General features: G+C 43.6%; 1 protein-coding gene across 1 annotated transcript in view; it reads right to left on the bottom strand.

The window, feature by feature from the left end:
• Nucleotides 1–26303, bottom strand: part of ASXL1 (ASXL transcriptional regulator 1) — a gene marked incomplete in the record, with an annotated part of 1368406 nt that overhangs the window by 1056696 nt on the left and 285407 nt on the right. Inside the window, 3 exon segments of the mRNA XM_044090352.1 lie at nucleotides 4926–4928; nucleotides 10046–10093; nucleotides 10186–10268. Of these exon segments, the coding sequence (XP_043946287.1) occupies nucleotides 4926–4928; nucleotides 10046–10093; nucleotides 10186–10268 (134 nt within the window).

The raw sequence follows: 26303 nt of genomic DNA, 5'->3' as shown, positions 1-26303 counted from the left end.
TGCCAAACAGTCCTTATTTCAAAGGAGCGTCTAGTAACTTTGATTTGACATGGTCTGGCAAGGTCTGCTTCTTCAGCCAAGGATGTCTCCTCAGTACAGAGCCAGTGACAGCTGCCTGGCAAGATGCTTCTAGGGCAAAGCCACACTGCAAAGTATGCTTGCTGACTTGATATGCAGAGTGTATAAGCTCTTTATTTTCTGCACAGTATGAAAAGGTTGCCATAATATGTTGCTGGTACTTCAGCATGTGAAACTGACAATTCAATGCCCTAATAGCAAGAGTTGCAGAGGTATATACCCTCTTACCCCATCTGTCCAAAGTTCTGGAATCCCTGTCCGAAGGGGTGGGATTCTTGGCTGTAGTAGCCTTGACAACTTTAGGCCCCTGGGAAATTATCTCTGGGTCAACAATAGGATTCTTGAAAAGAAATGTGCGAGTGTCCGGTACTCTGTTGTACCTGTCTGGTATAGTAGGGGCAGGATGTAAAGTGTCAGGAGTAAGACTGGATTCCATAAATACACCATCCACAACATCCAGGACAGGGGGTATTGCTAAGAGCCTGTGTTGGGGCAGCTCTAGAAATTCTCTGAGTCTCTTTCTGGGCTGAGGACAGTCTTAGCATTCCCAGTGCTAAGCAAAGTTTCACCAAAAGAAAAATCCTCTGGAGGGGAGGCAGAGGGAATGGATTCCTCTGCATCTGAATCCTCATAAGCAGATAAGGGCATGTCTTCATATTCAGAAATTTCAGAGTCATCGGACTCCTGGTCTGTAGAAGCTGAAGGGGACTGGACTCAGTCTCTTGTGCAATAAGGTCTTTAGCCATTCTAATTTGTTTTTGTGGCACGGGAGCAGATGCATGCGCTTTGGTCGGTTTTCTAAGCATAGTACATACCCTGGGCCTAAGAAACTTGGTAGTTTTGGTCAAAAAAGATGTCATTGGTTTGAGTCGAACATCGGTTGAGGGAATAACTGGCTCAGAAGCTGTTGCCTGCTCAGCAGCTCCGGAGACATCTGCAGGTTCCATAGTCGATGAGTCTTGCAGCATACCAAACTTCCAATGGGTCTCAGTAGAGGCCTTTGAATCCATTGAAACGGGTATCAGGGACTGCACAAGCACCTCACTGAGTATCGGCAGACTGGAGACTAGCTTAACGGAAGCGTCGTCGGCAGTTTTGGACTTATGCGGTCTATCTTTACGTTTTTCCGGAATATCGGTAGTTGGATGGCTTACCAAAACCATTTCAGAATACGGAGATTGAGAGCAAAAGAATCTAGCGACAAAGAGAGCCAGACGACAAATGGTTCAGGCGTTAATTAAGGCACAAAACCGACAGAGAGGGACATTGTGGTCTGGCCCTAAACAGGTGACACAGTAAGAATGAAAATCTCTGGGAGGTATTTGTTTCCACAGACAAGACAATTGTTAACTTTTTCGGACATCGGTTAGAGCAAGAAAAAAGGATCCCCAATGGGGTACTTAGCTTTAGAAGACTTCAGGATTATTAAATTTGAAAACGAAAATTCAGGTAGCGGCCGACAGGCATTTGCGAACTGCTTCTGCTTTGGGGTCCTCGGCAAGAAAGACTGATGTAATGGTGTCGGCTGCCTGTTTTTATACCCCTGACGACCGGACGTCAGTACTGGAGCGACAGCATCCAACGCAGAAATACTAAGTCTCTGGTATTCGGGCCAACTGAGGGCTACCTGCAGGCAGATAAAACCCAAGTGTGATAACTGCAACAATGAAACATGAAGATAATCATCTGAGGCCAGTTTGTCCAACAAAAGGTTATGTGGAACCTTAACTGACCTCCATGAAGTCGTGTACCTCTACTCTTACTAGAATATGAGATATGCGCGCTCCAGGCCCTCAGAAATCACCCTGGGTTTCCCCTTTTCTCATGTAACAATAGAAGATTCAGCCTCCTCAAATTGACAGCAAGAGACACCATACCAGTCTCTGGCAAGATCACAGCAGTGGGCATCTCAGAAGGACAAGGACATACTGCAGAGTCTTGCTACATCTCAGCAGAAATGTCGGCGATAGTGTAGTGTACTGGCTCACCTTCAGCTCTGCGCAGGAGTGGGCGTAACTTCGATGAGTGGCATGAAAAGTTGCATATGAAATGAGGCATGACTGACATGCCATCCATATTAGGCAGTGACATCATGCATACAATTAATGTGGCCGAAACACATACAAAATATGCAAGTTTCAACGTATATATAAATTATGTACACAAAAAAGCAAAATGTAACTCTTCTTTTAGGGCTGCTCCACTCAGTCCTCTCTGAAAATGAGCTAGTTTCTAGTTGAAGTAAACAAAATATAAATGAAAATAAATTAGAGTACACCTGGTGAGCTGTTAATTGTATTATTCAAAAGAAAAAATGGTAAAGTCTGGCAAACAGAAGACAGTAAAGAAGAACACTCAAGAGAACAAGTTAAAAATTCATGTAGTACTATATGTTTCATGTAATCACATGTGATGTGATAGGGCATCGCTGACCCAGTGTTCTGTGTCAACTGTTAGGATGTCACAGACTTCAGGAGTTAGCATTAGTTACATATAACTACACACACAACCATTTTCCCCAAATATTCTGGTCAAGCCTACCATGGATGTTTTGAGGTGACTTCCCTACGATTTGTGTAATTCGGGAGCAAATCTATAGCATCTAGCATGACGGGATCATTATCACACAAAGGCAAACAGGCAGGCAGCTATATTTGTGATTTTATATACACAATAATAAACAGTTATGTTTTAAATGTTTTAAAATGTTTTAAAATTAAGGTTTATGTGCTGCTGATATATTTTTTGCGTTTATGATTGGAACCTTTGCAAACGTAGCTATTGTGTACCTTACTAGTTTTCTGACTTCTTACTCTGATAATTAGCATTTGACGAATTACTAAAAATTTGTGGCATCGTACAGTTCAGAAACAATAAATATTCATTCACACCGGATGAATATTGAATACTTCCAACTGACTTACAACAACGGGGGAGGGTTTTGGGCGGTGTTTGCTATTGCACATCTGGTGAGCCAGTACACTACACTATCTCTGAAATGTCCAAGTCAAATTGGGCAGTTGAAGCATCAGGTTTCAATTTTTTGTACTGCTGTCACTACCTGGGTGCAGGCGTGATGTCAGACAGAAGGTTCCACCATTTTGCTAAGGGTGAGGCTCATGACACACATGGTCGCTAAATAATTAATCATGGAAACTAACATGGTTCTCCAAATAATTAATCATGGAAACTAACATGGTTCTAACAGTTTTAGGGATGAACAACTAACAAATCTTAGAGCTACAGCAATAGTGCTCAGTCCCAAGCAAAACAAACACAAAGTGGAACTCTTCATAAGAAATCGGCCTTTTGCAGTCACACTTTCCTCTCAGCTAATGTGAACATGTCTTTAGAAAAAGGTTTAAAAAAAAAAAGGTGGTCCCCCAACAGGGCACTTATCTGCCAAAGTCCCCGCAGTGGTAGAAGTACAATGACACTATAAACAGACACATTAGTGAGGTTTCATTTTCAGACTGGCAGCACAAGTCTGATGATCCGATGCCCATTATGTCCACATATGTACTCCTACGCCATACACCAGATGTGCTGAGCAACAAGGTTTTTGGCTTTGATACTTTGGCCAAATGTCAAGTTACCTTTGTCAAGAGATCCCACAAGTATCAATACTGCAACAGTGACCTAAGGAAGGACATTTACAATTGTTACAAACATCGCAATATCTAGTCAAGTGATAAGGCCCTAAAAACACTAAGCATAAATCATGTGGGTCCATAAGGGGGAATCTTAGTTTTTGTTGTCTCTTTCGGCTTTTCCCGGTTAGGGGTCGGCCACAGCGGAACTCCGGTCCGCTAATGACTGGCAGTAGATTTTTATGTGCCGAGTTGCCAGCTCTGACGCACAACCTTCAACGAAGGTATACCCATTCAAGCATGTCTTCACACAGAAGACGCGCTACCGCAGCACCACCACCGCAGGGAATCTTAGTACAATACTTAAATTTTCTAAACACAGGTTTGCCTTCCTTATCCAGGTCACACAATTACCAATCCAACCAAATAGTTCTACAAAGCGCACCACTCCTGTGTTAAAGCAGCAAAAATGGGGGAGGGGATTTTTCAAGGAGCCAATGGTCCAAGAAATGCCTAGGCAGGGAGGGGATGGAAGGCCAAAGGAAGGAAATAAGAGTTAAAAGGTAGATCCGCAAGTCTTTAAATCTGGAAGATCCACATTTTTTATTTTAAATGAAGGAGCACACAGTGCTCTTAAGAAGACACCTCATGCTCCTTGCGTATACACAAAAGGCACTGCAAGTAAGAATCATTTGGTGGAATCCATATTCTGTGTACAAACTTGCTTGCATTTCCAGGAATAATCACAGCAACTGGAACTTTCAGAGCTACTACTACAAAAGTTGAGCAATCCACAAAGAAAAAAAAATTACTTTTGATTATTAAGTTGCATTGTGCAGAGTAACAGAAATGTTTCAAACTAGTTATTTACTCTGGAAGATCCCTGAATGGGACCAAAAAGTTGCTCCTCCATTTAATCCACACATCAAAACAATACTAGGACAGAGAGTGTGCTGCTTACTGGGGATGTCCTCTACAGATAAAGATCATATCAAAAGGGCAAGCATCTATCTTTGGCCAAATCCCATAAAAAAATATGTACTGCAGCAGTAGTCCCTACAAAAAGCAATACCCAGGAAGGGCAATTCCTAAATGATCTTTACCACTCCTCAAATGAAGCCTACTATTCTGGTAATGCCATCCACCTTTAAGAAGACATATCAAGACTACTGATGAATCGGGTGGCGCAGTGGTGCAGCAGTTAGTATAGTCACCTAGCGGTAAGAGGTTTCCTGGTTCAATTTGCAGCTGGGGTACCTTCTGTGTGGAGTCCACATGTCCTCCTTGCGTTCGTGTGGGTTTCTTCCGGGTACTCCAGTTTCCTCCCACATTCCAAACACATGCATCTGGAGCATAGGCCTCCTCTGAAAATGGGTTCTGTCCCAGTCAGACTTTCCAGGTAAACAAATGTTAAATTAAATAAATAACTAGATCTCCATGACCATGTCTGCAAAGCATATCAAAATATCCTGCACTTTTTAAATGAACAATACGGTCAAGTACTACAGTATTCATCCATTAAAAAAGATTTCCAAAGCTTAACACCCTTCCCTCCTCTAGGCTGGGAAGGAACCTTCCAACCTGGACATTAGCATGTCTTTGTTATAAAGGGGCATGTGCTCTCACTTTATTTTTACTGCCCCAGGAGCTTTCAAGAACATGTGGTCGATTGAGAGCACCAACTACTCAGATTGACAAGGATTGTTCCCATGTATGGTAATCTAATACCACCCCCACCCTCAAAAAAAAAAACCCTCTCTCCAAGTTCTAGGTCAAACAGGGAAGACCCAGTGCCTTGTAATGCTACCAGAAATAAAACAGAGGAAAGGCGGACATGTACCAACTCCAGTTCCAAAATGCTCACACAATAGGACAATGTAAAGGGATGGAGTACTACATTAGTGAACATTTTCTAACTATCTACAATTATGGTACATTCTTAACAACTGTACTACATGCACTGAATGGGTCACTGTTAAAGCTGCCTTTTTCATTTGGGAAAGCTCCAAAAACTTATCAGGCAGTCAGTGCTGGTCCTGAAGATGTTCTGGCTGAAGTAACTCTTGCAAGAGGGTCATGGCAAACCCTGCCACAGTTCTAGTCAAACTCCAGGTTGCAATGCTTAGAAAAGGAGTGGAGAATGGACCAAGTAGCAGTTTCAAGACACGGCAGGACACCCCCACCCCAATGAAAGCCATAGTGACAGATCTGGCTCAAGTACAATGAGCCCTTACATGCATATCATTGTGCCAATAAATGTGTAAAAGGAAATATAATGCATATTTTTTTTCCATTTTGCTACGCATGATTTACTTGTGTTAGGTTTTCTAACCTTCCTCCCAATGTTCATCATATACACTGAAAATATGCCAGGAAGGAATAAGTGCTAGACCATCCAAGCTGCTGGCTTTGAGATGGTCAGTTTGGGGTGAAATGGGATTTTTTTTCGTCTCAGTAAGTCCACAAGCTGAAGCAGTTATTTTTGGTTCTGCACTTGCTAGATTTAACAGAAGGGAATGCAATGCTGCCTGGACCAAAAGGAAACTAATCAACCTGACTTCTGGCCTATTCTCCTCATTTTTCTCAATACCTCAGAGATTAATACTATAGCAGGAAAGCACAAATGTGCACATCTAGCTCAGAAGAAAAAGCAACCATCTTCCAGGCTGCTGACCTGCAACAAAATTCTCAGCTGTATGCTCTCTGTAGAAAATAAAAAGTCCAATTTGTTAATCAGATCCATAAGCTCCCCTGCCCAATACCCACTGGTGTGGGTCTTCCTGGGATATGTACAGACTTGTCTCCCAAGACATTCTTTAGAAAGGGGACACAGGCCACCCTGACGGTCCAGCCAGACTCCTGGACAATCTCTCATGCCTGCAAAGCTAATCTGCACATAATAGAAGAGTGGGTCCCCACTTGTTTATGTACCACGACTGTACGGCCATCCGTAAAAATTTACAGTCCCCTGTGCCTAAATATATGCTAGAATGCTTTTAGCATTAATAAAACAGCCACTTATTTTACATTTATGTTTTTGTTTCTCAAGCCTCCGTCTCAAGTGCCACTGACTTCAGAAATCCCACATGGGTCCCTCCCACAAGTTAACCTTAAAAATCTGTGGCGAGAGCAAGGGGCCTACGCCAATATGGCAGGCACTAAGAGAATGAGTCGTACCTGCATTTTCCACTATCAGAGTTCTTTCTTCACGAAAAGGATAACAGGAATGGGGACCTCCATCAACCAGAAGTGTTGACACAGGACAGTTGTGTAGACAATTTACCACAATTACAGATTTTCAAATACATCAGTGCTGCAGTACTGAGTCTGGGAACTTCTTGCTAGGCAGAAGCATTTATCTGGTAAAAACACCAGAGAGTCTTTTACCACCCCCAATCTGGCAGACAACCTTCACCATCTGACATCAGGACTTCGATGGGATTAAGGTATGTCAGCCAGCACTATCTTCAGATCTTTAAGTACTGGAGTCAGACGCTCCTCAAGTGAAGCACAGCATGCCCTACTGACCCTAATAAGACAACCCTGAAGTAAGGCGTGGGGGCTGGAGACAATAAGTAGGTAGGATATTCACCCCAACCCTAGGGCAGAAGAAAATGGTAGTAGTGAGGTGAAGGGCACCACAACATTGATCTATTCCAACATCTACCATTCTGTACTATGGTCATTGTGGTCAATGGTGCAGTAGTAAGTCTTGGAAAGACTCCCACAGCTTCGTTATTGGGGAGGATCGACAGAGTTCTGCTAAGGGGGACAGCACTGAACCTGGGTCTAGCTCTGGAAATAGCACCAAGATGGTAGTGTTTGGTGAGGGTGTATACAGAGGACTAAGTGGTTAATTTGAGGATGACCTGTATAGGGATTCCTTTTAAAATGCTGTAGTGGTGACTTTTGCTCTGGAGTGGGTGCTGACTCTGCCAGGGATATGTTTACCATGCTGAGAGTTTCAAAAGGAAACTGCAATCCATTTTGAATGATAAGTTTCTCTACTGGTCTTCCCTGTTTATCTTCTGCAAAGGCCACCAACAGCTGGTCAGACTAGTTATAACATTTTGCCCTGTTCAACTAGAATCTTAGTGGTCTATATACATCTGGATAGAGAGGTATTCCCTCACACTTGTTCTGTGGATTGGTGAAGAATACAGGGAGACGAATAACCTGTTTAAGGCAGAAGACCTCTGACACCACCTTGGGTAAAGAGGACAGGTTAGTTCTTAAGGTAACTCTGTCTCTATGGAAAATGAGAAAGGGCTCTTTGTACATCATGACTTGAATTCACAGATACAGCTGGCTAATACAGATGCCAAAAGCAGAGCTGCTTTCCATATTCCGCTTGTTCAAAGAGTGGCAAGGGACACTTTCTCTAGCACATAATTTCGGTCACAGGAGGGTGCAAATTCAGGTTATGGTGGGATGCATTCCCCTTTTCAGAACTTCATGTAGGAGTGAGCATATGCCGGAGGGGATAAGGGAAGGCAGGCAAATATAGATGAAGTGTACACTAAAATAAGACCGTCTTTTATATAGGGGAGAAAGAGGCGGACAGAGAGAGTATTCTTATACCTGTTCGAATGCAGCTTGGGCTGGTAACAATGCCATTAGCCTTACACCCAGAGAAGCTTTTTCATTTGGCTACAAAAGATTTTCTAGTACTTTGTTTTCTAGCTTCTTTCAGTATAGACAGGTCGTCCTTTGAAAAGGATAGTCTGGACTGAATCAGTGCACAATCATCATGTTGTCAGTCTGAGTGTTTTCAGGTTGGGATGGATGGCAGATCCCATGTTCTGGGTTGGGAAATCCATAAAGCTGGGAGTGTTGTGATCATCCCTTTGCCAAATGTTAGAAGGAGGGTGGCAGGACCTGTGCTGCCTGGGTCAGCAAGGAGCCATCAGTAAGATCTTTGGTCTGTGCCCTCACTTTCTCTCATACCCTGGTGATAAGTACTTGAAGGAATGACACAGAGTAAGAGATCTGTCCAGCTGAAGGTGACACTTGCTCTCCATGCCCCTCTCTGGGGGGGGGGGGGGGGTCTTTAGAGTAGAACATGCCAATCTGCATGCTATTTGGGGAAGAAAAAAATGTTCATTTCTGGCACACCCCATTTTTGTCGGGTATTAGAAAACTTCAAGTTTCAACACCCATTTGCTGGGGTCTAGCCATAGCTCCACTGCTACTCTGCAAAGGTGATAGGAGTGAGTTCTTCTCTGTGTTACTAAGGAACTAGATTTTCTAGGGGGGGGGGGTTAGGACGACACACCAAAAACAGTCAACATTTATTGTAGATAGTTTTCTTGGGTTACTACAACAAGGTGGAAGTTTAGACACCAGACGCCCCCCCCCCCCCCGTTGATTAGAAAATTGATTAGCTTGATCAATAACTTGGTAGATTGTGAAGTGGTTTGCAAACAAGGAAGGGAAGAAATTTTTGGCCAAATGATGGTCATAACTGCACACCAACTTTGTTGACATACAGACAATTACCTTAGAGAATCATCCCACTGTACTTCACAGATGAAACAAAACTCAAATTTGTCTATTTTTGCAAGGTTTCCTATTAAAAATATACTCACTTTTAACTTGTAACACTAAGACAGCTCAGCTGGCAAAACCAGTTTACTTTTATGGTGCTGGCTAATAAACCTGATTCCAACAATGTATACCTTCATTTTATTAATATTCTCCACGCAAAACAGAGAACTTTACATTCACTATGGAAAACTACTTTCAAGTCAACACCATCACTTACCTTTGATGTGATGAATGTTGAAGTCATAGCAAAACATCTGACAACATTCAACGACCCCTTAGCTTACCAACATATAAGCAAGCAGGTCATTTCAGGACTGCATCCTTGAACTTGCAAAGTTTCCAATAGTGAACCTAACAAACCACTGCAACTATTCAGGTGTTGACACTGGCACCCATTTAAGAAAAAGGAAGGAAAAAAGCGCTCAAGTGATGACAATATCACATCCACTGAAAGAGAAAACATTATTTGCCATTCAAAAAGAGAATGTTTACCTTAAACTTTCAACTTCTTTGCTTCACATTTCTTGCTTCTGCACAAACTCAGCTTTCAATATTGGTGAAGTACTGTAACAAAAGCTAACACTCACAATGTTCACACCAGACACAACTACCCCTCGACAAACCTACAGAAAGAAATGTAGAACTGCAGAGTATGGAAACAAATGCAGAACATAAAATTACAAAGGAGTTACCAATGCTGGGGATACACATCACTGCCAGTCTCAGAAGGCAGACAAATCACTTGGTCCCAGTTAATGTAATGGCACAGCTCTGCATATGAAAAACATGAATTTCAATTTAACATTGAAGCTGTAGTAACTTCAGATTACCTGGTTGAGTACGTGGACTGTGTTGTGCCTTTCTCCACCCCTAGGAACCTAGTAAAATAACAAAGTGGATTATTTGTGCATACAAATATCATGCTTTGTAATTCAAGTATCTAATAGAAAAGGTGACCTCAAACACTCACCTCGTTTCTTTTATTTCTTCTGTCTCGATGACACTTAAAATTTGTCTGGGAGTCATTGGTGCATCTGAGTATTTTTCCAAAACCTGTGAAGATGTAATTCAGCATACATCAAAGAAGCAATTTATGATCTCAGAATTCTACACTTTAAGCAAATTCAATGATAAATCATGTTTTAACAGTCAGAAATGAATTAGCAGAGTGAAGTTTCCCTGCCTGTGTTGCTATCATTTTGGTCATTTTGGTCACCTCATTCCAAGTATCAAGTGCAGAACATCCCAGAAACCACTAAAAATAAAGTACATCAAAATATCTTGTACACTACATTGGGTATGCATAACACTTTCTAAGACTTTATGATGTTGAACACTTCACTGCTGCTCTGATTTTACAAAGTAAAAGCTGACACAAACAATCCATCAATGTACATACACTAAATATTCCAGCAGTGTATATACACTAAATTGTGTGAGAAACTTTGTTTAAATAAGTCTCACCAGATAAGATGACAAACAAGGGATTTCCCCAAGTCCTACAAATCAGTACATCCTCCAACAATTAAAATCTGGAATGGCTCCTGGGTATATCCTACAATGGGGACCATGCTACAAGCAGTGCTGTCATTCACCAACTTGAGGAGTATAAACTTTGCCCTAGTTGTTACCAAAGCACACTTCCCACAGACAAAAGTATAACAATAGTAATACAAAAGTAAACAAGTCCAAATTAGGGGGAACTCCAACTGCAGAACACACACACAAGTTCACTAAAATCAGAACATCAACCTCTTTTACAACACAAGAGTCATGTCTGAATCTTCAGAAAAATTAATCTATTTTTATTAGTTAAAATAAACTGTGGTGGTGGTGCTGCGGTAGCGTTGTCGCTTCACAGTTAGACGTTGCCCGTTCGATTCTCAGTTAGAGCGTCTTCTGTGTGACGACATGCATGAATGGGCATTCCTTCGTTGAAGGTTGTGCGTTAGGCCCGGCAAGTCAGCACGTAAAAATCTACTGCCAATCATAAGCGGACCGGAGTTCCGCTGTGGCGACCCCTAACCGGGAAAAAGCCGAAAGACACAACATTAGTTAAAATAAACTCAAATTAGAAATCAGCCCCACAACAATAAAGAATTATTTGAAACCATTGCTGCATAAATCCAGAAGATAATCATGAGGCCTAGCCCGAATTCCCAATTCTCCCAAAGCACTGTTTGGTTAAGTGACTTGCTCAGTGTCAAAGTAGGTAAAAAAAGGATCTACTTCACTTTGTCAAAAACTCTGTCAAACCCAATTCATCAAAGCGTCACTCCATCGAATGTGCATTTAAATGAAAATTTTCCCAGGGAAAAGGAAATGAGCCATGATTGAGAATTTGCCCTTTTCCCTCACTGTGGTGCAATCTCAGAGTTGGTATATTTAGTTGGAGAGGTGAAGGGGCACAGCCCCCCACCTGGGGTGGGTTTCAAATTTTATTTTTGTGACGCTCAATTGGTTGGCCAAGCACCCCCCCCCCCCCCAGGAAAACTTTTCATTTAAATGCACGTTCGATGGAGTAAGGCTTCAATGAATAGGGTTTGACAAAAAGGTACTCTATTATTACAGTTTGACAAAGTGAAGTAGATGCGATAAATAAAGGTGGAAACACTCAAACCCTGTACCGTTGGCACAGGAAAAAGCTCATTAATAAATCAGAGCTTTAGCCCTCTACACTAACTGCCAAATTATAACCCTGACAGTTGAATCCACAACCTTTGCACTTTGGAAAGCACTTCATTTATAGGATAAGCTACAGATGCAAAGTGTGTGATGCTATGAAGAGCACAGTGCACTGCTGGACATGACTCCATTTCCTGACAAATGAAGATTTGTAATTTGCCGTCTGTAGTGACCTTAAGCTCATGCTCTGCTTTGCATTTTTTAACAGGGTTCTTATGTAGTGTATTGACATGTTTCAGTGTGGTCCTGAAAGAAGGGGGTGGGCACTTAAGTTTCATTTATTTTAATTAATTTTTTTGTTACAGTACATTACCAGAGTTTCAACCAAAGGTTGATTCCTGAATTTGCCATTATAGTCAGAATAAACAGGTACTGGGTTTTATATTTTAAGAACTAATATTAAGTTAGAGGCGAATACGGCAGTCCTCTCAAATGGGTCCATTTGTAAGGGATTGTTGGGAAATTTTCCACAGGTCTTCTTACAAGCTGAAGTTGGCTTCCTCTGGAAAAGTCGCTAAAGACAGTTTCATTCAAAGGTGAAGTGGTACCCCTTAGGCCTGACAGAGAAGAATACTAATCTGCAGTCAGATTTGACCAGAGATGAGATTATGGAGAGAGGGTACGGGCAGGTGACAGACGGGTAAGGACCAGCTCAAGGATATTACAGGCCCTAGATGGTACTACTGACAAAGGAAGCATACCACTGTAGGTTGTATTATGTTGGCCCAGGCTCAATCAGCCTGTGTGTGTGAAGAATTAGGTTACAGACAACTCTGACCCATAGTGTTAACCTATCAAGCTCAAATAAGAAGGCTCCTCCCAAATAATCCGACTGCAAGGTGAGATATTAAGAACACCTTTCAAACCTGTAGGTAAAAAAGGGGCACAGATATCCTGGGAGCTGGTGGAAGAAGCCTATAATGCAACAATGAGAGAGAGGCAAAATCCTTACTCTGATGCTCCTGGATTGTGTTCTAGTTTAAAATGCCTACTAAGGGTGTGGATGGAAGTGATACAATAAATGTGTTATCAATTTCTTCCTCAGAAAGGCTGCCAAGCTAGCTGCTATTCTACTGGACTGAACATTTTCTTGCCTTTCAGAATTCTGCCATGGTGGTCAAAACAATACAGTTTGCCAGCCATTTAGAGTTTGCTGGGAGACTGACCTGCCCTGCTTTCCTGGTAGAAACGAGCACACACACACACAAAAAAGAAGAATTAATCTGCTCCGTTTTCCAAAACGTGGTCCTTTACTAATATCATTAGATGCATGTACTCTTCTCATCATTTTTAGGTTTTGGGAAGAAAACCAGTAAATGAATAGTGTTGTTCAAACACTAGTCTTAAGACTACTGGGGCCAGTAAAGCAAGGCTGATTTGCATGCCACCCTACAGTTGTGAAAAGTCTATTATTATTGCCGAAGTAACTGCCACAGCAACGATAAATCAAGACAGGAACTGAATGAAACAAGTAATACCAGACTCAAAGGGGAGGGTTGAGATGGTGAAGTTTGCTGTTTTAATGTTAAGGTCTCACGGAAGAGGCATTGCCTCTTTGGAGACCTCAAGAGGAGAACTCCTTTTAAAATCATTTGACTACAGAATGAAGCCAGCGAAGGCCCCGATGACGTCTGCAAATGCAGCAGCTGAGAAATGCACTTCAGAGAGAAGTATGCAAGGCACCTATGAAATTAGCCTGTCAAAGACAGCAAGCAATCCTGGATGGAGGTTACCCTAAGCAGTAGATCAGTCATGGAGTCACACAAAGAACCTGTCCTATTTTGCCGCACAAGACTTCCTCTTGGACCCTTCCTACCTTTCCTTAAGACCAGTAAACACATAGACTTGCAATATGGCTGCATACTGTGTAACAGCTTAATTTCAGCTCTCCCAGTGTGAAAATAGAAACTCAGAAAACTGAGCCAGTGAACTTTTATTTTTTTTTTTTTTTTTTGAGGGGGTAAATTTCAGTAATCAGCTACTAAGTGCACCGCCTGGATGCCAGCAAAAAAGAAATACAGAGAACCTGAAATAAAATCAGTAACAAAAGATGAGGAGAAAACACTTAGGAAGGATTCTGCACCTGTTCAGGACAAAACAGTGCAAGCTCCAGTTTTGGTACAGGACATTACTTTCAGTAACCTAGAGGGGAAAATAAGTCAAATGTACAAAGAGCTGATAATCATAAATGAAACAGTGAAGGAGTAAATCAACTCAAACAACAAAAGGCTGGAAAAATGGAAGAAGCTTTACACAAATATTCAGATGAGGTGATAAAAAATTCAGAGGTCAAAATGAAGTAAAAGGCTGACAATAGGAGAATGGTCAAGAAGATATATTTAAAAAAAGAATAGAATTAGAGGACAAACCATGCAGGCAAAACCAGAGATGATCTGATGTACTACAGAAGCTGGAAGGAAGAGACTATTAATTTTTCGAAAGCACAAATAAGCAACTGGACTGGTATTCCACAGCAGTTGTTAATTGCCAGCAGAAACAGTGGACTGACAAAACTGTGGCGTAAGGACAATGTACTAAAAGTGTGTGACAGCAGAGTATATGTGGAAACTCACTGTACACCACGCAGAAGAGTAAATTTATTCCACTAATCAGGGAATGTAGAGAAGGTGCAAGATTCAACCTGCTGTATCCAGCTATTTTAAGAATATTCTTTCCTGGAGGGTCAGGTCATTTTTTGATACAGAACATGCTAAGGTGGAAACAGAAAAGTTTGTCCAACAGAAAGTGAGCTATTAAACAGAAGAGTCCACTTCTTATTGTTCTAGTAATAAAGCCAATACAGAGACTATGCCAGGGATTTGTTTTCCCAAGTTTCAAAGGAAAATGCTTCAGAGACAGAAAAAAAATCATAAGAGTTGACTAGAAGAACTGGGAACACTTGGAAATGCAGCAGACACTGGATTTGGGAGATGGAGATAAACAGGGAAAATAAACAGCAACTCGAAAACTGACAAATGTGGGATAACAAAGCATTAATTATATTTGTGAAACATGACGGAACAAGAAAACATGGAAATAATGGACTTTGACTTGGTAAACCTTGTAGGGGACTTCCAAGCATACACGCAACTTCATGTCAATGTCTGGAAGAACATTGAGGACACGGGAAGAGGAAGAAAAGAGAGTCAAGTAAAATAAAATTGTGTTCTTAACAGTTGTATTTTTATAATGCAGGACAATCTCCATGGAATAAAATAAAGCCTTCTCAGTTATTTTGAGTGTAACCAGGACAATCAGATGCCCCCGTTTTTCTTCTTTCTTTCCCATTCTTCAGTTTTAAGAAATGCAGGCACTGCAATGTATAAAAAAAGTCTGGTCAAAAAGAGTATGAAACAAGAAAAACTGATGTTTTTTCTTAATATTGCATAGGGGAATGGCTGGATTAAGACCCTTGTCTTGATCTAGTAACAAGTTTTAAGGGGATGCAAAACAAACAAAAAACACTGAATATAATAAAAAAAATTCCTCTAGCAAATAAATGAGTGCTTGTAGAGCCATCTGTGTATATGGTCCTCGTCTCTATGGAGATGACCTGATAAGGGGTATTAAAGACAGAATACTTCTTTCTTTCAATGGCTAGGAGATTATGTTTTCTGAAAGCACTCAAGTGGTTTTCACCAACTGGGAGATGAAAAGACAAGACAAAAACAGACAGCACTTAAAGCCACAGGATGGACCATGCGACTAAGCAAATGTTATGCACTCACCACAACTATGCATCTGTATCGTCAATTTTCATTCTTCCTCAATGGATGGGTTCAGATCAAATCATCAGATCCAACTCTGTGAAACTAGTCTAGATTCTAGGACCAAACTCAAGCGCCTCCCTTTACCCATAATGTTTCTGACCACTGAATTACCTCAGATCAGGCTTGCTGGTAAAATATAACTTACAAAATATAAAAACTAGTGAAATTACCATAGAAATGAAAAGTTACAAAATTATCAACAGAGCAGGGGGCTCAAACAGGAACTACGGTTGTTAAAAACTTCAGCAGATCATTCCCAAAGACATGGAAATGGGGAAGGTGGGGGGAGGGGGTTGAAGAATGAAAATGGACAACACAGATGCATAAATGGTAAGTACATAACTTTTAATAAATGACGTTGTAAATGTCATTCATTCCTCAACAAATGGGACAGAGTCCTCAACTACAGAAACCCTGGGTGGCCATCATGAAAGGATACTCTGAATAACCAAATGCACATCTGTTTCTGGAGATGATATCCAACTTGTAATCAGAAATGAAAGTAAGAGCATTAGACCATGTGGCAGTTGCACAAATATCAGTGGAGGATCTGACCCCAAAAAGCAGATTAAGTAGCCACCAACCTAGCAGAGAGTGCCCTTGGCTGTTTTGGTAGGGTTAAACCTCTAGGAGAGTAAATATATGAAATGCAATCTGTAATCCATTTGGCTAATGTAGTCTATGAAACAGGTGATTCGAGTTTACTTTGTTTGTGTCTTTCGGCTTTTCCCGGTTAGGGGTCGCCACAGCGGAACTCCGGTCCGCTAATGATTGGAAGTAGAGTTTTACGTGCTGGCTTGCCGGGCCTAACGCACAACCTTCAACGAAGGAACGCCCGTTCACGCATGTCACCACAGAGAAGACGCTCTGAGAATCGAAAGCGACAATGCCACCGCAGCACCACCACTGCAGCTGATTTTAGTTTGTTACTAAAAAAAAGGAAAAAAATTGGTCAGATTTTCTACATTTCTTAGTCTTAGGAAGACAGAAACGGAATTATCTATCCACTTGTAAAAGAGGAAGCATGTGTTCTCCTTTATTGTCAAATTTAGGAAAAAACAAAGGTAGATTGATTACTTCATTACTGTTTCAGAGGCATCTTTAGGTAAAAAAAGGGGTAATACACAGGGTAAACCTATCTTTATGGAAAATCAAAGAAGGTGGTTTTGCAAAGAGTTCTTGGAGTTCAGACTCCTCTCACAAAAGTTACACATAGAAGAAAAACTGTTTTCCAGGAGAGAAATTTGAGGTCTACTGTAGCTGAGGGTTCAAATGGTGATTGTACTCAACTGTAATACAACAGTAAGATCCCAAGGTGGAGTGGGATCCTTAACTGGAGGTCTAAGTAAAAATGTACATTTAAGAAATGCTTTACATAACTTGGATGAGGCTAAAGGGGAAGCATGGTCTACGATATGGTAGTTAGAGAAGACTGCCAGCTGAACTTTGATGTTGGAGAATCTAGCACCATTTCGAAAAATAAAAGCATGGAAATCTAAAACAGAAGTGGAGCAGTGAAAGGATCCAATTCTCTCTACTAAGAGCAAAAAGAAAGCCTCTTCAATTTACTTTTAAATCTTTCTTGTACAGGGCTTTTGGGATGTAAACAAAATTTGGCAAACGGGAGAGGAGATCCTGGAATACCTAGCCATCATTTGAACTAGAGAAACCATGCGGTTAACCGGAGGTCTAAAATGCCCAGATGAGTCATCAGTGATGTATGTGACAGGTCATCTGAACTGGGGTCCAGTGTCCAAAAGGGACACAGTAGATGAAACCACAGAAAAGGGAACCACACTTGCCGATGCCAGAATGGGGCAATGAGGATTACTTTGCTCTTCAACCAGAGTGCTTTCTGAATGAATTTTGGAATTACAAGTAGAGGAGGATAAGCATATAGAAGACGGGGCCAAATGTGGACTACAGCATCACTGGGTGACCGTCCCTGAGGGGGAAGTAGGGCAAAGAACTTGCTGCATTGTCATTGGTGACTGCCTTGTCCAGGGCCCTGGGGTGGAAGGAATTAGAAGTTATGTACTTACCATAACGTTCCATGTTAGTTGTCTTCTCTCACCTTCTTTCTTGCTGGATGGGTTCGGAGCCGATCCTCTGCTCCGACTCGGCACTTGCTAAGCTCGAGAGCTAATTTTACCAGCTCGAGGCAACCCTATATCCCATGATGCAAGGCGGAGACTACCCAGATCTCGTTTGGTAGCTAAAGAAATAGCAATATTTTCTTCCAACCGAAGAGGAGGAAGAAAAATATACTAAATAACATCATAACCCTCTAGAAAGGATCAACATAATCTAGTGACACTAGAAGTTGAACAGCTAGAAAAAGGTAATAACCTCTTAATAGAAGATGCATAATCTTCCCGGTCTGACCAGGCTAGGGGGATGGAGGGCGGGACGCAAGAAAGAAGGCGAGAGAGACAACTAACATGGAACGTTATGGTAGGTACATAACTTCTAAATGTTAAGTTGTCAATCTCGCCTTCATTCTTGCTGGATGGGACCGCGTCCCTAGCACCTCTATCCTGGGTGGCTCAATGGAACAGACTCTTGAGAACGGTGGAACCAAAATTCGCTCCATCTCTGGAGGCCAAATCTAATTTGTAATGAGAAACAAAGGTATGAGGAGAGGCCCATGTGGCTGCTGCACAAATAGGGTCTATTGGAAGTCTAGCTTGAAAAGCTGTAGATGTAGCTAGAGCTCTGGTAGAATGGGCTTTTGGGTTAGAAATCAACTCTTTGCCTCTGAGCTGATAATGTAAGTGATCACAGAAGACAGCCATCTAGACAAAGTTACCTTAGAAACTGGAAGGCCTTTCCTGTTCTCTGCATAGGATAGAAATAGTTGATCAGATTTCCTAAAAATTTTAGTCTTGTCCAGATAATATCTGAGCTGGCGGTGAACATCGAGATAATGTAACTTTTGTTCTGCTCTATCAGAATAATTCGGGAAAAATACTGGAAGATCAATGGATTGATTTAGGTTAGTCTGCGATGCCACCTTTGGTAAGAAAGACGGATTAGTCCTTAGAGATACCCTGTCTTTGTGGAATATTAGATAGGGAGGGTGAAGACAGAGAGCATGAAGCTCAGATACTCTCCTGGCAGAAGTAATGGCAACTAGAAAAAGTGTCTTCCAAGAAAGCAATTTCAAAGAACAGGCAGCTGCAGGTTCGAACGGGGGAAGAATCAAGGATGTTAAAATTAAATTTAGATCCCACTGTGGTGGGGGGCCTCTAATCGGAGGTTTCAATAAAAAGATACCTCGAAGGAATGCCTTGCAAAGTTTGTGTGACATAATGTTGTGGTCCAAAAAGCCTATATGAAAATTTGAAATAGCTGCCAGTTGAACTTTCACTGTGGAAGAAGAGGATCCTGAATGAAAAATGTCAGCTAGGAAGTCCAATACCGAATGAATTGGAGCAGTATAGGGGTCTATGTTCCTAGCTTTTGCCCAGAAAGAGAAACGTCGCCATTTACTAGTGTAAATCTTTCTGGTAGAAGATTTTAGGGAAGCTACTATGATATCCCGTACGGGATTAAAAATCATAGGAAGCCTGGCTAAGGATGGAAGTGGAGCAACCAAGCAGTGAGGTTGAGAGAAGGTATGGATTGGTGCAGTTGACCCGACTGGTGGGTCAGAAGATCTGGAACCGGGTCCAGATGCCATGGCTGTACCAAGAGGTAATGATGTAGGAACGGAAACCATATCTGTCGAGGCCAATAAGGGGCAATGAGAATCAACTTGGCTCTCAAGGCGGTTGCTTTCTGAATTAGCTGAGGTATCAGCGGAAAAGGGGGAAAGGCATAAAGAATTCCCCGGGGCCAATCTTGGGTTAGAGCGTCTCTGGGGGGATGGCCTGGAAGGGGGAAGAGAGAGAAGAAGTCTGGGCATTTGCTGTTTTGAGGTGTAGCGAAAAGGTCGCAGCAAGGAAGGCCCCACTTCTGAAAAATCTCTTCCGTCACTGACTGTTTGAGAGACCACTCGTGAGGCATGAGAATAGCTCTGCTCAATCTGTCCGCTATGATGTTGGATTTCCCGGGGATGTGCGTTGCTATCAGAAACCGGTGAGAGGAGATTGCCCACTGCCAAAGTCTGAGAGCCTCTCGACACAGTGGATAGGACTTGGTTCCGCCCTGTTTGTTTATAAACCACACTACGGACAAATTGTCCGTTTGGACTGCAATAGTTCCCAGGGGAAGAGAGTCGTTGAGGGCTTGCAACGTTAAAAGCACTGCTCTCATCTCCAGAACATTAATGTGCAGATGGTACTCGAAAGGTTGCCAAGTGCCATGGACCATTCTGCCCTGATAATCCCCCCCCCACCCGATCAGGGAGGCATCCGATGTAACCGTGGCAACCGGGGCAAGAGGAACACATGGTCTGCCTTGATGGATTTGAGGGGACGATATCCACCAAGTCAGATGTCTTTTGCAAGTTGGAGTTACTATGATCTCGTGACGCATTGGAAGTTGTTGAAAAGACCATTGGGTGAATAGCATCCATTTTAGAAGACGCATGTAAAAGCGGGCGAGGGGAAGAAGTGTTATGGCAGCCGCCATAAGACCAAGTAGCTTCAGAGCAAATCTGGCCTGAATTTTGTTGCTGAGAAGAATCACCTGGACGTGTCTTTGAATGTCCAAGATCCTTTGGTCTGTTAACTTTGCTGAAAGTTGTACGGTGTCCAACCTTGCGCCTATAAAAGTAATAGATTGACAAGGCGACAAGGCAGATTTTTCGAAATTTATAGAAATTCCTAGCCCTCTGCAAGTGTGAATGGTGTAATTTCTGGCTTGGAGAAGCTGATGCCTGGTGGTGGTAGTGAGGAGCCAGTCGTCTAGATATGGAAACACCTGGAATCCTTGACGTCTCAGGTGAGCCGTAACCACTGCCATGCATTTGGTGAACACTCTGGGGGCTGTAGTGAGTCCAAAGGGCAGGGCTCTGAATTGGAAGTGACTGGTCCCCAGCCGAAAGCGGAGAAATCTTCTGGAGCGTCTGTGAATTTTTATGTGATAGTACGCATCCTGAAGATCTATCGAGCACATCCAATTGTCCTTGCCCAGAAAGGGCAGAATGGACTGAAGCGTGACCATCCTGAATCTTGATTTCTTTACAAACTTGTTGAGTTTGCTCAGATCTAATATTGGTCTCCAGTCCCCTGTCTTTTTTGGAACTAAAAAGAACCTTGAGTAGATTCCGGATCCTATTTGGTCCGCTGGGACTGGCTGGATGGCTCTTTTTACTAGCAGTTTTGATATTTCTAGTACTGCTTGTTCCCTTAGACCGGGTGGAACGTCTGGAAGGGTTCCCTTTTGTTGAATTGGGGTTTCAATAAAGGGAATTTTGTAACCCTCGGATATAATTGACTGTACCAATTTGTCTTGAGAAAGGGAAAGCCAGGCTATTGGGTACAGCGATAATTTCCCCCCGACTGCCTCTGAAGGCGGACAATCGGGCAACATCTCAGGGATGTTGGAATGGTTTGTCAGAAAGAGGCTCTCTGCTACCCTGATTCTGCGGACCACCTCTGCCCCTAGGGTGGCGTCTACTACTGTTACCCCCTCTGCCTCTGGGGGTAAACTGACTTTGTGCGTCAGGCGTGACTCCTTGAGATTTGCGGAAAAACATTTTCCCTCCCTTCTGTCCTTTGGGGTAAGGTCTAGAAGGGGTGGAGAAATGGACTCCTACGGCAGAAAGAGTCTTGCCATCTTGTTCGCATCTAGTCAAAGTGTCTTTCACTTGAGGTCCGAACAAGGTCGAGCCATCAAAGGGGGAGTTTGTGAAAGGCGCCTTTGAAGGGGTCTGCAAAATTACAAAGCCGCATCTAGGACTGACGCCTTAAAGCCACTCCTGTGCCTGCGGCCCTACTCGCTCCATCGGCTGCATAAGAAACGAGCCGCATGGAGGAGTTAGCAATGGAGTTAAGGATTCCTAGCTGTGAGCTAATCTTGTCCTGAGACCCAGCAGCTGACGGATCCTGTAAAACTTCTCCCAACTCTTTAAGAACATCTCTTTGAAGGTGGGTGAAGTGGCATAAGTAGTTCAGCGATCTCATGGCAAAAGTCGCTGAAGAAAAAATCCGCTTACCGTACCTGCCCATAGTCCTAGAATCCTTGTTAGGAGGATGGACAGGTACTGAAGGATCAGCTAATTCCTTCTTTGTGGCAGCAGCCACCATCATGGCATCAACTGGGACACCCTTTGTTAAATATTGTCTATCTTGTGCGGCCGTAATAAATTTTGAAGGCCTCCTAGGGATAGGTTCCACCGAATCCGGAGCCATCCACACCTTCAGAGCCACTACCTCCATGAGAGGGTCGAAAGGCAGAGACACCCATGAGGTGGAGGGTCGAGATCCGAACGCCTCCAGGTATTCTGACTCGTCCTCGGAAGGATTACGGGAGGGCCAGTTACCCCTCTGCTTAAGGATTTCAAGGATGTCTGAAAATGAGACATCCTCAGAGGAGGACTGTGGGGATCCCTCCGACTCATCCAAGTCAGTATCTGATGTAGTAGACTCAGAGGAGTCTAGATGTTTCCTCTTACATGTCCTCTTACGCGGGGGTTCCCCTGACGGATCAGGAGAAGCCCCAGAAGAGGAAGATATTCCCAATGGGGAAACCTGAGGCGTTGGATCTCTGGGTCCGGGAGCAAGAGAGTGGGAAGAGACGTCAGCAGGCACTGTAGTGGGAGGAGCTGATGGAACTGTCCGTTGACTAAGCCCAGGGGCTAGTACACTCCTCATCACCTCGAAGGCTCCCCCGTCAGAGAGACCAGAAAGTTCCCGCTCTGAAGAGATAGGAACCCCAGGCCTCACCGAGAGGGAAGGCTCAGAGGCAGATGTCGGGGCCGAGCTCACCAACGCCGAAGCTCCGAAAGGGAGAACGGGGTCGAACAAGGGTCCAATGCCACTCGCCCCCTCGGAGCCGACGAGAGAGACCAGATGCCTGGATCCCTCCAATGAAGGTCTCAAGGAGGAAATCGGAGCCGTGGACAACAGAGCCGAAAGGGGTGGTATCGGCTCCGAAGTCACAACGGTGCCGGTTCCGAGGAGCTCCGGCTCCGAGCTCTGTAAGAGAGTCGAAGGAGGAATGTTTGGTGGATATGAAATAGCTACAGTCTGTTGAGATGGGCTATGGAGTATTTGGGCCAATGCCCGAGACTTTAATAGTCTACTCACCACTCTCTCGAGGTCGTGATCAGACAGCCTTGATGACCGAGAAGAACGGCTCCGATGGCTCCGCTCCGAGAGCAAGGGTGATCTTGGAGCCGAATGTATAGATTCCACTGAAGGGGATCGAGATCTCTTTTTTGAGATCAATGGAGCCAACGGAGCCGAAGATACGTCAGCTCCAGCCGGAGCCGACACTCAGTGTCTGGATTTGACAGTATTGGCGCCAGATGGAGCCGATACTGAGACTGGTAAGGTGGAAGGATCGGCTCCGGCCGGAGCCGATCTCGAACCTGGTGAGGATGAACCCGAAGCCGACGGCTTGGAAGTCTGAGCCGAAGGTTTAACAGGTTTCGAGGGCTTCCCCGGCGCCGACTTAGTCGGGGAGCGCTCGGGCTTTAAAAAGCCCCTTAATATCAGCTTATTTTTTCGCTCCTGCAGGACTCTTGGGCTGAAAGCATGACAGATAACACAAGAGTCCTGCAGGTGCGAAGGTCCCAGGCAATAAACACAAGTGTGACCGTCTGTCAGAGACATCATCTGACAGCATGAGTCACACTTCTTGAAGCCTGAGACCTTAGTGTCCTTCGACATAACTGTATCGAGGAAACACAATAGTAACACACACACACAAAAACACTCAGTCCAACAATTTAAAATAAACAGGGATAACACACAGTCATACACAAACAATCCCTGACAGGAAAAAATTTAGGGAGGGAAAGGCCTAAGGCCTAACTAGGGAAAAGGGAATAAATTACTCGAAAAAAAGGGAACACTGACGGGAATAGGGCTAAAGTAAGTCATTAGGTTAACAAAACACAAATATATATATAAATTTAATCGGGGGTAGACGAAAAGTCTCAAAAACTGTTCACTTACCTAGAGCTGGTAAAAGAAGGCACCTCATTAGTGAAGCGGCAAACGAGATCTGGGAAGTCTCCGCCTTGCATCATGGGATATAGGGTTGCCTCGAGCTGGTAAAATTAGCTCTCGAGCTTAGCAAGTGCCGAGTTGGAGCCGTGGATCGGCTCCGAACCCATCCAGCAAGAATGAAGGCGAAACTGACAACTTAACATACAGAGTTGATTGGATTTTCTAATGGATTCTGATTTGTCTAGGTAAAATTGTAGCTATCTGTGTACATCAGGGAGTGGAGTATTCTCTCCCAATCATTGGTGGGAAGATGAATGGATTGATTCAAGGACAGATCGTTGATCACCTTTGGCATGAAGGAAGGGTTAGTTCTTGGTGTTACCCTGTCCTTGTGGAAGGTAGTGTAGGGGGGGGGGGGGCAAGCCATTAGGGCCTGTAATTCAGACACCCTTCTGGCTGAAGTTATGGCCAATAGCAATACTGTCTTCCATGCACACACCCTTCAGAGTAGCTGCACTAGCAGGTTCAAATGGAGACTGGGTTAGTTTCTCCACGATGAAGTCAAAGTCCCAGGGTGGTTGGATGGGCTTTCTTGGAGGTCTGATGTGTAAGATCCCTTTTAAGAATAGCTTTTATGTCCAGCCTGGCTAGTAGGGGAGGGTCTAGTGGCAGGCAGGCTGAGATTGCTGAAAGGTGATCTTTCACTGAAGAGTACGAGAGTCCACCCTTTACATATGCAAGAACAAAGGGGGGGTGCATGGATCCCTGCCCTTGTCCAGACACCATTTTGAAAATATTTCCCATTTAGCCAAGTATGATTTTCTTGTAGTAGATTTACTGGCCTCCCCCTCAGGACTGAAAGCACTTCCTCCAAGTAGTGGTGCCTGAAGGGAATTAGAAGTTTATCATCCACAGTGTCAGTGACAGCTGCAAGCATGGGTGGATCAGGGCTCCCTTTTGTTGAGTCTCCCTTTTGTTGCGTCAGAAGGTCCACCTTGTGGGGTAACTTGTGGTGATTGCCCTTGGCTAGACTGAGAAGTAGGGGGAACCAGTGCTGTCTTGGCCAGTAAGGAGTCACCAACAAGATTTTTGGTTGGTCTCCCTTGATTTTCAGGAGGCCTTTCTGAATTAGTGGGAAGAGAGGAAAGGCATATAGAAACATTCCTTTCCAAGAAACGCTGAAAGCGTCTACTCGCCAAACTAGAAGGGAGTAGGTCTTGGAGCAGAAGGTCTGCAGTTGTCTGTTCTGGGGGGAAGGCAAACAAGTCTACTTGAGCAGCGCCCCACCAGTGGACAATGTCTAGGAAGACATTCCTGTCCAACATCCATTCGTGCTGTGGAAAGATGTCCTGCAAGGGGATGTAGGATGCCTGCAGGGACAAGATGTGTCAAGAGGCTAGGTCCCATATCAGTAAAGTTAGTTAGTCTGCACAGGTGGTACGCTTTTGTTCCACTCTACTTGTTGAGGTACCACATAACTGTGGTGCTGTCTGTTATTATTTGGAGAACACCTGGTAGTAGAAGAGGGCTGAAGGTTTTCAGTGCTAGAAGGACTGCTGTCATTTCCCCCATGTTGATATGTTTGTTCCTTAAGGAAGGGTGCCACTTTGCTTGGACCCTGTAGGACGCCATAGTGGCTCCCCATCCTGAGTCTGAAGCATCTGTATGCATAACCTGGGTTGGGAGAGGAGGCTGCAGAGGAAGGCCCGAGTTGAGCTGGACTTGCTGAATCCACAAAATTACTTCTGCCTTTAGGCAGGGCAGGAGAGTGATTTCTTGCTTTAGAGGAGGTTGGTGCTGAGACCAAACATTTTTTAGATACCACTGTAGCTTTTGCACGTGTATTCTGGCTAGTAGAAGCATGGGGGTGGTGGCTGCCATTAGGTCCAGGGTCCTTAGGAATTGCCTTGCAGTTATTTGGGTCTGCATCAGGGCTTTGAAAAGGGAGATCAGGGAGCTGACCTTGTCCTGAAGAAGAAAGGCTTTCATTATGTCCGTTTTGGTCCTGCAACCTAGAAATATTTTGTCTTGTTCGGGTGTCAAGTATGATTTTGGGAGGGTGAACCCCAGACTTTGTAGTAGGCACATGGTGAACTCTAAATGGATTAATAGGGTTTCTTTGCAGTCTGCTAAGAGCAGGATGTCATCTAGGTAAGGATAAATCGGAATCCCCCCGTGTTCTGCAATATAGCCGGTGACAGACATTTTGTGAACACTCTGGAGGTAGTGGACAAACCAAAGGGCAAAGCTGTAAACTGGAAATGAGAGGGTCCAGAAAAACATAAACATTTTCTGTGGGAGAGTATAATGGGTATGTGCAAGAAGGCGTCTTTCAGGTCGAGTGTGGCCATGAAAGCCTTGGCCAGTATGAGCGGGAGTAAACTTGGAAGGGACAACATTCTGAAGGTGGGGACTTTTAAGAATAGGTTTAAGAAGGAAAGGTATAGAATGGGCCTCCATGGTTCATCTTTTTTAGGGACCAGGAATAGTCTTGAATAGAAGCCCTTTTTTTCCTGTCCTGGGGGGACAGGTTCTATGGTGCCCAAGTTTTCAGAAGGTCTGTCAGGGCC

This window comes from Protopterus annectens, chromosome 12.part0, assembly GCF_019279795.1.
Source record: "Protopterus annectens isolate FY-2018-M chromosome 12.part0, PAN1.0, whole genome shotgun sequence".
Taxonomy (NCBI): domain Eukaryota; kingdom Metazoa; phylum Chordata; order Ceratodontiformes; family Protopteridae; genus Protopterus; species Protopterus annectens.
The sequence above is the reverse complement of the archived record's forward strand: the minus strand, read 5'-3'. Positions and strand labels throughout refer to the sequence as shown.